Source organism: Ochlerotatus camptorhynchus, unplaced genomic scaffold (assembly GCF_037179485.1).
Source record: "Ochlerotatus camptorhynchus isolate MF236.1 unplaced genomic scaffold, CSIRO-AGI_Acam_v1.1 ptg000177l, whole genome shotgun sequence".
NCBI classification, from domain to species: domain Eukaryota; kingdom Metazoa; phylum Arthropoda; class Insecta; order Diptera; family Culicidae; genus Ochlerotatus; species Ochlerotatus camptorhynchus.
In genome coordinates, this window is record NW_027040667.1 from 836,349 (window position 1) to 851,110 (window position 14,762).

At 35.8% G+C, this 14,762-nt stretch overlaps 1 protein-coding gene across 2 annotated transcripts in view; it reads left to right on the forward strand.

Annotated features, from left to right (window-relative positions):
* The window catches only part of LOC135701819 (influenza virus NS1A-binding protein homolog), a 102,292-nt gene that overhangs the window by 37,448 nt on the left and 50,082 nt on the right, over nucleotides 1-14,762 (forward strand). Inside the window, exons 1-2 of one of the 2 annotated variants that reach the window (XM_065222749.1) lie at nucleotides 3,702-3,800; nucleotides 11,232-11,338. In XM_065222749.1, the coding sequence (XP_065078821.1) occupies nucleotides 11,305-11,338 (34 nt within the window). In that variant the 5' untranslated portion in view covers nucleotides 3,702-3,800; nucleotides 11,232-11,304. Of the gene's footprint in view, nucleotides 1-3,701; nucleotides 3,801-11,231; nucleotides 11,339-14,762 lie in introns of those variants that run through there. The other variant, XM_065222748.1, reaches the window with a different exon arrangement.

Genomic DNA, 14,762 nt, shown 5'->3' on the forward strand with positions numbered 1-14,762 from the left:
GAAAAGCTCCTTATACACGTTTTTTTAGAAATGTCTTTAAAAAAGTTTCTAGTCGAAGCATCTTGAATAAAATTACTTCTAAAAAAAAATCATAGAAAGAGTTTCTAAAAGAAGCTTCTTAAAGAATCATCTAGGAAAAAAAAACCTAAAAAAAGGCATTCAGACTTCTAAACGAAGCTTCTAGAAAAAAAAACTTCTAAAAAACGCTTATAGAAAAACTTCCAAAAGAAGCTTCTATAGGAGATTTATAAATCAAAAAATTCGATAAGAAACTTCTAGGTTAAGTTTTAAAAATAAGCTTCTTGAAGAAGTTTTTAAAAGAAGCTGCTTAAAGAAGCAGCATCGTAAAGAAACTTCTTTAAGATACATTTATAAGAATTTTCTAGAAGAAGCTTCTAAAAGAAGCTTCTGGATCAAACTTTTAAAAGAAACTTCCGGAACAAAATTCTAAAATAAGCTACTAGAAGCAACTTCTAAAAGAAGCTTCTAGAATAAACTTGTAAGAGAAGCTTCTAGAAGGTAGTTCTACAAGAAGCTTCTAGAAAAAAGTTTTATAAGAAGCTTCCAGACGAAACTTCTAAATGCTTGTAGAAGAAACTACTAAGTGCTGTTTTATTTAAGCATTCCGTTAACAACCCAATTTCGTTACATCATTATTATGGCTACCAAGCCTTTGGGGAATTTATTTATTAGAGATTTGAATAGAGTTTTCTCCTTTACTTTACTTAAATCTTTGGTTATTACCCAACAAACAATTTTAGCTGCAGCTCAGCTTGTACAGTCAAAAACTAGCTGCATAAGACAAATTTTGGCTGTATAAGCTAGTTTGCAGCTAACATTGTTAGTTGGGTAGCTAGGTAGTTTCATATTTATACCTTTGATCTTAGGTTAGATTTTCATTAGTCTTAAGTAGGAACGACACTGATGAAGACTGCACATTGTAGTCGAAATACGTATGAATTCAAAATGAATTAAGCGGAATTAAATGGGAGATAATCTTTTTTGGTGTTTTATTTAACCATTACGCTAACAATCAAATTTCATTGCTTCATACTAAAAGAAGATTCTATAAGAAAATTCAAGTAGATAGGATAAAATTATTGCTAACATAAGTTCATACAAGAAGTATGTATGTAAGGTAGCCACCATCCCCTCGAAGATCTTGTCTTGTACACACTAAGATTTTTTTGCCGAGATGGGCACCACCGAGCAGCTCGGCATTTTATTTTGCTGGAAATTCAGCAAAAAATATGTTTGTTAGCTGAGATCTCGGCAAAAATCCCGTTTGTTAGCTGAATCTCGGCAAGTTTTTCACTGAGATCCAGCAAAATAAAATGCCGAGCTGCTCGGTGGTGCCCATCTCGGCGAAAAAATCTAAGTGTGTATGCAGCTCCATTTAATAGCAAGATCAATTTGAGCTACCGATCTGAGCTCACAATATCGCTGTATGAAGGGCCAAAAACGGAGGGGTGGACCCGTAAGCAGAGACACTTACGCGAAATCCACGGGAATTTAAGAATCTCCTACCAACGATACAATCCAACAAATCGAATAACGCAATTCGCAATACTTATTAAGCTTCCTACAGGATGATTGGTGTTAAGAAGGGCGCGTCAATCTAACTGAAACTGTTGTAGTAGATAGAATTCACACCACCACAAACAATTCGATAAAAGCAGACCACTCTCGATGTGTGCCACGCGATCGTCTGTTTTCTCGGCAGCAACCATTGTGTGGTCCTCGTCATTGTTCTTCATCAGCAGTTCTTACGGTCGATGCGTCGTCGACTTTGGAAAGCAACCGTTTAGTGATGAGTGTGTGAGTGCTGACCACGTTATGCGTCCATTGCTGCAATGGAAGCACTCTGACCCCCGTTGGCGTAACTGCCATACAATGAAACCACTGGAAGCGGCTCCAGTTCTTATGGAGGAGGCTTTTTATATAGCGGAAGATAAAGTGTTTATTGTTTTGTATCTTTTGACTACATTTTTAAGATGTATTGTATAGTGACCAAGAATCCTCGGCTCTGTGAAGTTAATTCGTTTGAGCCTTATCAAATAAAACAAAAAGAGAAACAGATTTAATTTTTTAAGCAAAGTTGTGTATTTTGACGAGTTCTAAAAGTTCTTTGAAAACAGTTTTTACGAAAAACTTGAAATCAAAAAATTAGAGTTTTTGGGTGCATCCTAACGCAGTTCAAAAAAAAATCTCTAAAATGAAAACGGTAAGAGATACAAAAAAACTTTTTTCAGCAAAGTTGTTTGAAATTAATTCACCAACAACTTCTTTGAACAATGTGTCTTTATTTTTTTAAATAAGAAAGTTAGTTTTTGGATTTCAAAAAATTAAAGGATCACCCTAATGTTTGAAGGCACCAAAAGAAGGATAATTTTAAGAAGAAAAACTTCACTGAAGACACCAAACGCTTAAATCCTAAAACAAAAGTACTGTGGACTTTTGTCTTGCTAAATTCCAATCCTGGACCACTGTGCAATGGATGTAACACTGAAATGTCAAGGATATATTAAATTATAATGTTTTGTAGGTTTAAAACATTATTTTATGAGTACAAGTTACGTGAAAACAAAAAAAAAGCTAAACTATTGGACCAAAATTTGATCCACGATTTTGTAAATTTTTAAGTGTCTATAATTTTAAACATTTCAAAAGTTTGCATTTTTCATGAGCTTTTTTGAAATAAAAATTTCAAAAATCGGACAAGGACATTTTGACAAACTTAGATTTTTTTTATAATAAATAAATACGAAATGTATCGTTTTTTTCTGAAAAAAAAACATAGTTTTTCTCTACAATTTTGTCTCAGGCGACTTTTCGGTCAGAAATGTCGTTTCGGCGCTAAATTTTTTAGAATTAAATTTTAAACAAATTAAGCATGGAAACGCTATTTTGATAATTTTACAAGATGTAAATGGTCGAATTTTAGCAATAATCGAGTTTTTCCGAATCGTCATTTGGCGTGGAACTGCTCATAATCTCTTGAACAAAAGTGTAATAGAGTCACCTAATCAACTCTCCGCCGCATTACGGTACGAATCGTGAATCCCTCGAATTTCCCCATCAACGTGACACAAGTCCGTCCGCGAGATCACATACACACAACCGGATGACAAATGTCGTGAACACAACCGATAATCGGACTGTGCCGGCTGCTGGCTTGCTGGTGAGATGCTTTTCATCACGACGATCCATCGCACGCATTACTCGCCATTCGGTACCCATCTGTCGTGCGGAAAACATCGTTCGCGTGATTCTTTCGGTGAATTTTTTCATGTGATTTGTGAAAACGGAACGCATGTGACACCGTAAATTGTGTCGGTCGATGTGTGTTGCAATTTTCAGTTTAACCGGGTTGTGCTAAATAGGTTAACAAAATTGTGCAATGCGGAGTTAAGCTTGTGCAATATCGGTTGAACGTGACTGAGATCGGTACTGGTGTGATAGGAAAACAATAGGAGCAGTTTAGAGGAAGAGGAGTACTTATATGGTCCAGAGTGAAGATTTGCTGCACAATTTCTCTCCCGTTGAAAGGAGAAGTGAGTCCTTTGTTAACGTCATTTCGTCTAGACTTTTGTGGTGTGGCGTAGCTGCAATTTTTGTACAATACACATATGTATGTTATAGTAGACTGTTCGTCAGGGTGGTAGAAAAAAAAGAGTGTTGAAAGTGAAATTTAAAACGGTCTGAAAATCTGCAGCATCAGTTCGGTAGAAGTGTTGCTGCATAAACGAGTAGCAGTTTTCGTATTTGGAACACTGACTGCATGTATGGAGAGATTTAACGTAAGTTTTGAGTGCTGCGATGCTGGTCTGGGGGATGGGATGGGGTTTTCCTGTGTTTCGATTGAAATTTCTGCAGAGAAAAAGAAGCCCCACACAGGTTGAAAGGGAAAGTTTTGTTTGCATTAATCTGAATAGAGTTTTGTTTGCATTATTCCATGAATAGAACATACATATATATGAACTAGATACAAGATTAATGCTTTAACAATTCGTACATATCAGAATAAACACTCCTGGAAATAGGTAGGGGAACTAGGGGAAAGAAGGTCACCCTAGTGGATAGCGATTCCGTGAATATTTATAGGAGTTTGTGCACCGAATTGTAAGTTTATACCGTTCCGATTCAAATTTCGGACGATTCAAATTTCGGACACTTTCATTTTTAATTAAATATTACATCCAGTTAGAAACAAAGTAATAATGTTAGATGATCGTGGAGGGCACTAGTCAAAAAAATTTAAAATTTACAAGACATGTGGATCATATTCGACCGAGATAATCAACTTTTAAAAGTGTCCGAAATTCGAGTTTAAGTGTCCGAAATTTGAATCGGCACGGTAACATTGTCTTAGTGTATCATAATTGAAATTAAAATAAAACCCCAATGTTATACCCCGTTCACATTACAGCGTATATCACGTGATATACGCTGTCTTGCAATTAGCACTCATACATCTAGTTTTCACTGGAAATCTTATGTATGCTAGTGCCACTATTATGGGGCCAAAAAGGCCATACCTCTAAAATGAAGTGAAACAGATTCATGTTTATTTATAAACAACAATTTACTATTCTTAAGCATGCCAGTAGCAGCTTTTATTGTCTATTTCATTAAAATATTTACTTAACGATATTTGGAAACTATTGTTGATACCGTAAAACGGGTTATCTTTGATAATGCGGGTAGCTTTAGTATTACCATTGATATCGTATTGAGTTTTTATATAATATGTTTTACATATTTTCCCTTTTTTTTTTACTTTATTAGAGTTCAGTATTTTTTATTTTTTTTTTATTTTTCAAATCTAAAAATCAATTTTTTTAGTTTTTCGCCCGATTGAAAAGGCTCTTAAACAATCATATATTCCCGATACAGCCATTACAAATTCAGTGTTGTCTTCTTATTGCTTATGACGTTTCTGATTATATACTCATTCAAAGTTTCAAATTTATTGAACAAAATTGTTTGAGATTTACGCATGCTTTTCTACATTCACCCAGAATTAGTAACCTCAAAACAATAGTGCAAATGCATTAATTTCCAATAAAAATATTACTAACAAATTAACTCTACGATCTTCAGAACTTGTTTTATAAAATTAATACTTAAAAAACATGAATTTTTGTAAAAGATACTTAAAATATTCTTCAAAAAAATACCAAAGGTAACCCTTTTTTACGGTACTCCAAAACTACAGTTTGTTTTGTAATATTTCACGAAAACAATGCATATAGGAAACATAAATGCCCAATTGTGCTCAACATTTTTGTACAATTTTCTACATACATGTAGTGGTGGCAGTCTTGCCCCGTATAAAGTTTAGTTTTAGGAATATATTTTTTGATCAATTAAAGAAAATATTTAATAATTCACTATAGATGACGTATCAATATAGAAATTGTTAAAACATTAGAATTAGAAAATTAGAAATATAGAAATCCTTATTTTATGATGCTTTATTGTTATAAAAAAACTTTCAATACATCAACATAACATAATTTTTTGCATTTTTTAAAGACTTCGCTTTGGACAGAACTTTCTAGAATACTTCATAAGAATACCATGCATAGATTCATGATGAGTTAGTATTAAAATGTCTTCATTTTCAAAATATATTGAGGGTGGCACTCTTACTGCGGGTGATCTTCCCTTGTTCCCATATAAGGATACTCTACAAAACCCGGTACTTCCGATGTCAAGAACCGTGAAATTTTATATCGTTTGCGTTTAGAAGTCAACATGTGGTGCTACAACATGAACACATTTTTTTTTTATTTTTTGCGTTTGTCCTACTATAGTCCTACTATAAAAAAAAATGGGCTCGAGGTAGACAACCTAATGTTCCAGTTCGGGATATTTTGGCTAGACGTGATCTGGAGTTTATGAAACTCATATATGTTTACTTTAAGAATATTAACCTTAGACTGTAAGTTTGATTAACCTTGTGTAGTTTGTATTTTGTACGTGTGGATTTTTTATGTTTGTTTTAGGATTGATTAAACATTTGTATCGTAAACCACATTTCAAACCTCCTTCTCCCTTTTCCTATCCATAAAAAAATTGTAAATCTCCACTAACCTCGAGACAACCGCGAGTATCCGGTCCAGCTCCTTTAACGAAAATGATAACTCGGCTCTGTAAAGTTTATTCGAAGAAAATATTTTTTATTCATGAAATGAGAACCTAAGGTACAACAATTAGTGCTGCAAAATTTCGACAATACACGGCGATATTCAAAATTTAAAAAATGCTTTGGTCACTCATTTGAGCAGTCACCGTCAAGGCAAACCATGTCAATTGTCAGTGACGAACATGTGCAATTTTTTTATTAGCTAAATTTGTAACGACATGATATGACTTGAGCAAAACAATTACATGGGCTCGTTAAAGTGAACAAGCATCTATGTTCTGAACTGCTGCAATAATTTGACAGACAGAATGCACGAAATTACGTTTTGTTACCAGGTGAATCCTTGTCATTGACGAAAAATGAATGGCAAAGGTTTTTTGAAGGATCAAATATATCAGTGACTACACTCCCGAGCATAAGTTTAAGAACACCCCCAAAAAAAACATGACAAATTTGTTATGTTCATATCTCTGTCATGTTACATCCAATTTTCGTTCTCTTTAGATCATTTGAAAGGTATTGAATGGAACTTTCCTCGTAGGCAAATTGTTCAATATAATTTTCAAATTTTGTGTGTTAGAAGTTCACTCAAAATTACAATATTTTTCAAAATTTACTCTCAAGAATCGTGACTGATTTTCTCAGGATTGGGTTGGCCAAATTTTGAAATAAAAGTAGCAGTAGAACACTTATGTTATACCATTCAAACCATTCAAATAACCTTTGGAGATCGAAAATTGAACACAACATATTTGCATGGTTTTTTGGGGTGTCCTTAAACTTATCATCGGTAAGCAATTTTGTCAAGCAAGTGATAAGCAATTTTGTCAATATCGCGCGAAAGTCTGTAAATGACATTGATAAATTTCAGCACTGACAAAAACATCATATAAAACTAGAGCTTCCATTTTCCAGGGGTTTTCACCATCCGGGATTTGGGAAATAATTCAATACTGGGAAATCCCGGGATTCCGGGAAGTGAATAAAAAAATATGGAAGTTATTATAAATTATCGCTATCTCGATCGTGCTTTGTGTCGATGGTCCCAGGACAATATTCGGGGACAAATTACTCTCCATATTCTTCGCTGCACACTGCGTAAATATTTTCGTTTTTTGAAAAAAAAAAAAAAAAAACAGGTAATCATGACAGATTCTGGTGCAGTAGGTCTCTTTTTTTCATTCGCGTCAAGACCAAAATGTCATGATTACCTGATATTTGTCAATGATGTAAATATTTACACGTTGTGCATTGGAGAAGTGCTACTAAAATCGTACTAGTAGGCTAATACATTATTGTTCTGAATGTTGAGCTCTCCCTATCTCGATGGTCCCTTCAATTTTGTGAAAAGGCAAGTTAACAGTAATTTCATGAGAGCTTTAAAAAAAGCTCATTGCTAGTCACATTAACCGATTAACGCTCAGTGATCTATTTATAGATCTACATTTTTTTATTCTTTTATCATGTCTTAACAGAAATGGAAAACGTAAATTATGTTTTCAATATCACTAGAAAGATCCTTGGAATATCCTTAACATCTTGTTTTCAAATAATGTGAGAAAAATCCTTGGGTTACTCCTGGAAAATGGCGCATTGTCCGGATGTCAAAATCAATTTGGGCGTTAATGGGTTAAGAACCCAGGGACACGTTGGCCAACACCTGGACACTTTCCGGATACCGTCTTGGAAGTGGCTCAAAATTTAACTTAGTAAGAAGGGTCAGATATCACCATAGGTGGATGAATTCAGGCTATTACCCATATCAATGCGATTCCGTCTTTTTAAAGCCTGTCCACGTTAAATTTTGGACACTAAGATAATGTCGAGAAAACAAATCTACACATAATACAACAAAACCGATTGTTTATTTCAGAAAAGTAGACTTGTATCGATAGCAAACGTAGCTTATTCTTGTTGTCTGTAAAATTATCGAACTTTCTGTGGGATACCCGCCATCAGGTTCCGTACAGTATCCTCAAATACCTTAGTGGCGGCCTGCCTCGATCTCCTCTTGAAATCATTCATGCCATTTGCTTTCCTTTTTGTTTCAAATAGTTTCCGCATAACCAGAGTCCAGTACCTTTCTATTGGGTGAGCTTCTGGACAGTTTTGCGGATTGGCTGTTTTTGGCACTTATTTGACCTCTTGTGCATTATACCATTCCAAGACGGATTTTGCATAGTGACCAGAGACCAAAACAGAGCTGGAGTGTTGTGGCTTCTGATGAAGGGTAGAAACCGCATTTGCAAACATTCTTTCTCGTACACATCTTTGTTGATAGTGCCGTTAGAGATGAAACTTTTGGATATCCGGCCGCAACTACATATGGCCTGCCAAACCAAATACTTTTTGGAGAATTTCGAAAGCTTCTTTGTCTGGAAACACTCGGCAAAGGCATTCCTTTGTATTGCAGTATAAATTCGAGCACGTATGTTTCATCATCCATTATGATACGAGAATTTTTGTTTTGTAAAAACTGATCGCGTACCGACAACGTTCGTACAAAATGCGTTTGCGTCCACTTGATTCGACGCCATTTTAACAAACTAAACATGAATGTAGTTGTACCATGAAATAAAGTGGAGAGCTTCAGCTGTCATATAAGTGAAACGTATCAGCGTTCGAAATTTAACGTGGACAGGTTTTATATGGCGTATTGATGTTTAAGGCCGCTTATAAGACACTTTGGCGTTTTAAGAAAAAAAAAAAGTTGATTTTAGAGCACCCCATGAATGTTGCTCCACCTAGGTCGCTATTTTAACTTAGCACCCTACACGGATAGAAATCTCCTTATACCTTTTGGCAAATTTCTATTGCTGATTATTCATAAAATGTATAAGTCAACTAATAAGCAGACGCCTTGCAAAAAATTAATGAAGATCATGTGTCAAATGAAATGTATAAGCGGTCACACATACCTTTTATGCATTCTTATAGGACCTATGTGGTTTGTCTTATGGAAAGTATAAGGCTGATGTTTTGGCAAAAATGTATAAGTGGAATCACATGAATAAAATAATTGATTTCCGTTTCGTGTATTATCCCACTGGTAACTTCTGTTGGTTTCTATTTTGAGTCTACACTGTAAACGAATCTTACTCAGAAGGTCTATCACTATACGATTTTGACAGTATTCGGACAACTTGAACTGAAGATAGAGCCTTATTAGTGAAATTCAAAAATTTCCCTTAGTAATTCTCCAAAATATCATCAAACCATTTGTGTGACATCTAAACCCTTCATAATTTTGTTACATTTTTTGCACTGGCTAATATTTCAGGGTTATGAATCAAACCGACCGGTAGCTTATAAGATTCCTTTTGTTTACTTTTTATTTCAAAACTAAGCATACTCATGAACAATCACCATAATTTTGCTTTCTTTATAATCTTGTGATGATGAAACCCTTTTTACTTAGAAAAATTAAGAGCACACATATCAGTTCCAACAATAACAATATGAAAATGGGTACCAACGTATGCTATAGTGCAGCAAACATGGAGATTCGTTTGCAAAGCGTAAAGTTGTTGTAGTGTCTAAAATTTGTACACTAGAAAATTTGAATTGATAGTGCAAGTCCGTCATCATGTCGGCCATATTTGGACTCCATCATGTATGTCCTCAAATTAGAACAACGCAGATGTCGTATGACGAAACAACTATAAAACATTCATCCTAATAGCGTTCGACCTAATGGCAATCGGCCTACTGAATTACCTGACTCCTAACGAATATACGTTATATGCACGGGATCGTATATGTCATCTAATTTAACACAGCATAATGAACGTAAAATAAGATGAGGAATACGATACCGCGAATACAACGTCTGTTCGTTATGAGTCATGCAGGCCTGCGAAATCGTTTGCATTCATTTACATTAATTTGCCTCTTACTTTTTTATCAACAGTGTTTTACAACTCCTCTCCCATTCTCTAACCCCAGAGGGCCTGGGTTCAATCCCAGTCGGTGCCGCTGGGATTTTCTAAGGTATTAAATATCTTATCACGCCTTCCTTCTGAAGGGAAGTAAAGCCGTTGGTCCTCAGGCCATGAATTGATGGGGCGATAGCTAGGGTCCAGGTGTGGGAGCTGACTCCCTGGCGTCGGTAGTATTGGTACTCAGTACGGAAAACAAGATCGACTGAAAACAAATCAAGGACATCAAAATTTTGAAATCTGCATCATCAAGCCTTTTTTCATAACGGCGCCGGTGGTGTAGTGGTAAGCGTGATTACCTCTCACCCCAGCAGGCCTGGGTTCAATCCCAGTCGGCGCCGCCGGGATGTTCTAAGGCATAACATCTCTGATCACGCCTTCCTTCGGAAGGGAAGTAAAGCCGTTGGTCCCCGGTTCATGAGTTGATGGATCGATAGGTAGGGTCCAGGTGTGGGAGCTGCCTTCCTGGCACGTCGGTAGCATTGGTGCTCAGCACGGAAAACAAAATCGACGGAAAAAAACAAACCAAAGGAAAAAAAAAGCCTTTTTTCAAGATGGCCGTTTTTCGAGGCCTATCTTTATATTTATTTCACAAATTTTCAATTTACACTTAGCCCATTTGAAATCCCTATGCCAAACAAAATCCCTTCTCTTTCCGAATGAATAGATCATAGCTTAAGGCTCCCATAATTGCGGTACGTTAGACGCGTTAGTTTTCAATAGTTGCTTATGGAGTCTCCTTAACTATAGGAGTGTTTACCATACTGCTCCACTCCAGTTAAAAGAAGTTTGAAACATTCCGAAAACGTAAACAGGTGAATGCCCTTGTCTTTCGGTTTGCACGATTACGCCTGTTTTGTTTATTTTGAAACATTCAAGGGCATCGCTGATAAATAAACTCCAACTACGTACCTACACCGTACAACAACAACCACCCGGTAAAAGACAGTGAATGGTTGAAAACGAGGATGATAGCAGAAGGACTCATTTCGTTGCTGCAAATTTCTAATTTCAACCTCAAAGCACAGCGCGTCACTGTTATTGATCAATCCAAACTCGTGTACTATGAGCATCGAGTTTTGACCTTCGAATTGGTTTGCAAAAATAAAACTAACAAACTTCCATTTCTATTTATTTTGCAGATACCACCATCGGTTGCTGTTTTTGTTCTAAATCGTTTTATTTGATACCGCCAAGATTCAACCAACAAGGAAAATGCGTCCCCGTATCGAGAGTTGCTCAATTGGCGGTAAGTAATATTTTTTAAACTGCAGCTGCTGGTTTATTTTGGCGGTTGTAATGCATTTCCAATGATTCAATCTGGCGTAGTAGATAGTTCACCGAAAAAAGTATTCTAAGCTACACTTCTGTTTACTCGATCTCTTCAGCTCGGGAATGAGTATTTCGCACCAACAGTAGATACTAATAGTAGTCCACGATTCGGCGAGCTATTTTTAGTCCTCAACACTTGACTGTAAACGGAAGGTCTATGTTAAACCACTTGAGATGGCTATAGAAGAGCTCTTTTTTGGCCGACTTGAAACTCGGTAGTTGAGCTAAAATTATCCGGCAAAAGTGTCGCACTTGGGTACTTATTTGTTGAAAAGCTGAAATCCATCGCAACGGATGTCAGTTGAAACTGCGTAGATTCGACTGGAATCCAGCAAAACGACCGGTAACTTGAGAAGACCGGTTTTTTTGGTGCTGCGGATCGTCATCACTGCTTGGGAAACATGGGATAATACGCGCCCTTTACGGAAATGAATAATTTTCACTACCTATTGATGACAAATATATATTCTGTTTCAGTGCATTCATTAACCTGACGAACCATCTTGATGATACAATATGCATTTATCTCCGAGGAAATGATTTTACTGAAAATCTTCTCAACATTTTTAATTTTTACTGGGTAATGTGTTCCACCACGTAGATGCTATGCGTTAAGCTTGATGCTATGTAGGTTACATACATGTTGGAGTTTATTGCAGGAAGTATACATTTAGGCTGCTCTATAAGGTTTCCATTTTCCATAACTCCAGTTTTACGTAACTCATAACTGCAATTTAAATGTCAACGGTTTTTTAGGAGTTACCAGACAATGCGGCGCATACTCACCCACTCTCAGCTCAGAACTTTATACATTAAAAACGCTTCTTTGTGATCGAAAAACCTTTTTGTTTTCTCATAGATCAAGAAGCTAGTAATGCTGCATTCATATCATGAGTTGGGGATGCTCTTTTTTCAATATGAAAACTCTAACAAACCATCGAACAAATCTTACATCGAAAAGCACCGAAACAAACTTTAAATTTTATTTGTTGGGGTCAAAAATGAAAAATTTTAAATTGAGAAGCCCCTGCAATGAAAAGTTGATCCTAATGCGAAATATCATGGTGGAGCGTTTTACACCATTTCCCTCTATGATTAAATCACTAAATTTTATCATTATCCGGCGTGGGTGTTATTTAGTTTTGTGCAGAAGTCTGTTGAAGCGTGGTATAGTCGCAAAAATGCTTGCCAAATAACCGTCCATGCGGTCAATTGTGGACAGTCAACGAATTTGATTTACAACACTCTCGAAAAGTTTTGATGGCATGTCTCCCCAGCAACCGTGAATTGGGAATAGTAGAGCGTCTGGACTTCGCTTCACCACGGTGTTTATTTGATTACAAACCATCAGGGCGGAGAGGGGGCAAAGATCGAACCCGAAACGTAAACAGTCGAAGTCGGAAGCTGAACAAAACATTCTGTTGGCAAACATATGGTTTTGGCAAAGTGGTGAAAGTTCGGTAGTCTCGTGCGAAATATATTGGGATACGTTGTGAGTCGGGTGATCTGTTGATGGGACCTAATGCTTGTTTGTATGAAACCCTGAATGAAAGAATGTTCATTGTGCTTCCAAACTACACCCAAGCATGAACAGCTTTCCATGTTACATGTCTTTGATGGATTTTACATGTTACGTGTTTTTGATTTAAATTTGTGTTTTTAATTTGTTCACTTCCGCACCAAAAACTGACCGAGACGCGATAGTGAGATAAATCAACAAGCACTCTGGAACAAGTGTGCAGCTAGGGAGGCACTTAAATCTACACCTACACGCAAAACTAATGTATCTTACATCCAATGTAAGGTTGAATTTATTACATATGTTTTATACAACAAATGTAATGGCAGTTCTTGCAATGGACAGTAGCGTACAAGCAAGCTTTTGCAGAATGAATATTTTCGTACAAAACCTTTACGAGATGATTTTCTAGCCACAGTGCATTTGGGGAAACAAACTTTGTTTGAAAAAGTTTATATCATAAAAAATACAAAATTATTTAAAAACCTTCCGACGATCACATTTCAGAATCTGCTCATGTGATGATACATTACAAATTATGTTTGCTTTTTATGCACATCTGTAATAGAGTCTTACATGTCATGGTTTAGTATATTAAATTTCCACCTATATACCTTTTTATAGGTATTTATTTATTTAGCGGCAATGTAGTAAATTAAAAATTCTGTACCCAAAGCATTCTTAAACAATTTGCTTGAAATTTTTCACAAAGTGTCCTTGAGCTCCCAAATATTCATTGAGAATCTCTTGAAATTTTTCGAGTAATTATTTTTAGCATTCCTTAAGCATTCTTTCGACATTTCATCGGGATTCTCCTCAAAATTACCTGGAAATGCTTCCAGATGTTCTTTGATATTAATAAATACTTTTTTTTGCATAAATTCCCTTGGAATCTTCCTCATGTTCCCTTTCAATTATCCTCAGATGCAGATTACCTTTGATTTCCAATCATAATTTGTTTGTAATTCTTGTCAGCAGGATGACTTTGAAGTTTTTGAAGTTATCAATAGATTTTTTTTTTATATTATCTTCTGAATTATTTCCAAACTTCTCTTTAAATTTTTCTCATCATTTTCTCATAATTCCGTTAGAATTTTCTGTTGGTATTCTCTTTAGAATTCTGGTATCCAAAAACGCACCAATGACCGTGATCTGAGAACCCCCATGGAATCTCAGAAGTTCTGAGTCTTAGAATTCTACTCGAAACGACTGCTACTATTCTCTAGGCATTCTCATCAGAACTCTCTGATGATTTTTTCAACCATATCTTTGAAATTTGAAGCTTAATCTAGTATGTTTCTTCACAAAAGCTATTTATTTAATGCATTTGCATAAGAGAAAGGTATAACATTATATGGTTGTAAGCAAAAAAAAAAACCGAAACAAAAAGAAAAACCCATATTTTCGACATTTTTTTCTTTAACTCCATATAACTTGGAACCAGTAGACTGTGGAAATCTTACGTCTTTGAAAGAGCTGTTTATTTTGTCAAGATAAACAACTTTACCGAAGACATCAAGTCTCCAAAACATCAGAGAAAGAAGTTATATTGTGGCGCCATCTTTGCGGAAGTGTTTTGAACTATTTGTTCATGTCAATAGATGGTCCATATTATGATGAGAAATTTTACCCAAGACACCAAGTCGCGGAAATGTTTCGTTTCGGAGTTATTAATTAGGTTGCATTCCTGACCCAGTGTGCAATGTAAGCATTGCGCTTGGTGTTTTTCTTCCCTGCTGTCCTCTGTCGCCATATTGTCATTATGAAAATGCCATTAGCCTTCGAATAAAATCCAAGAAATTTCAATAAAATAATGGCAAAA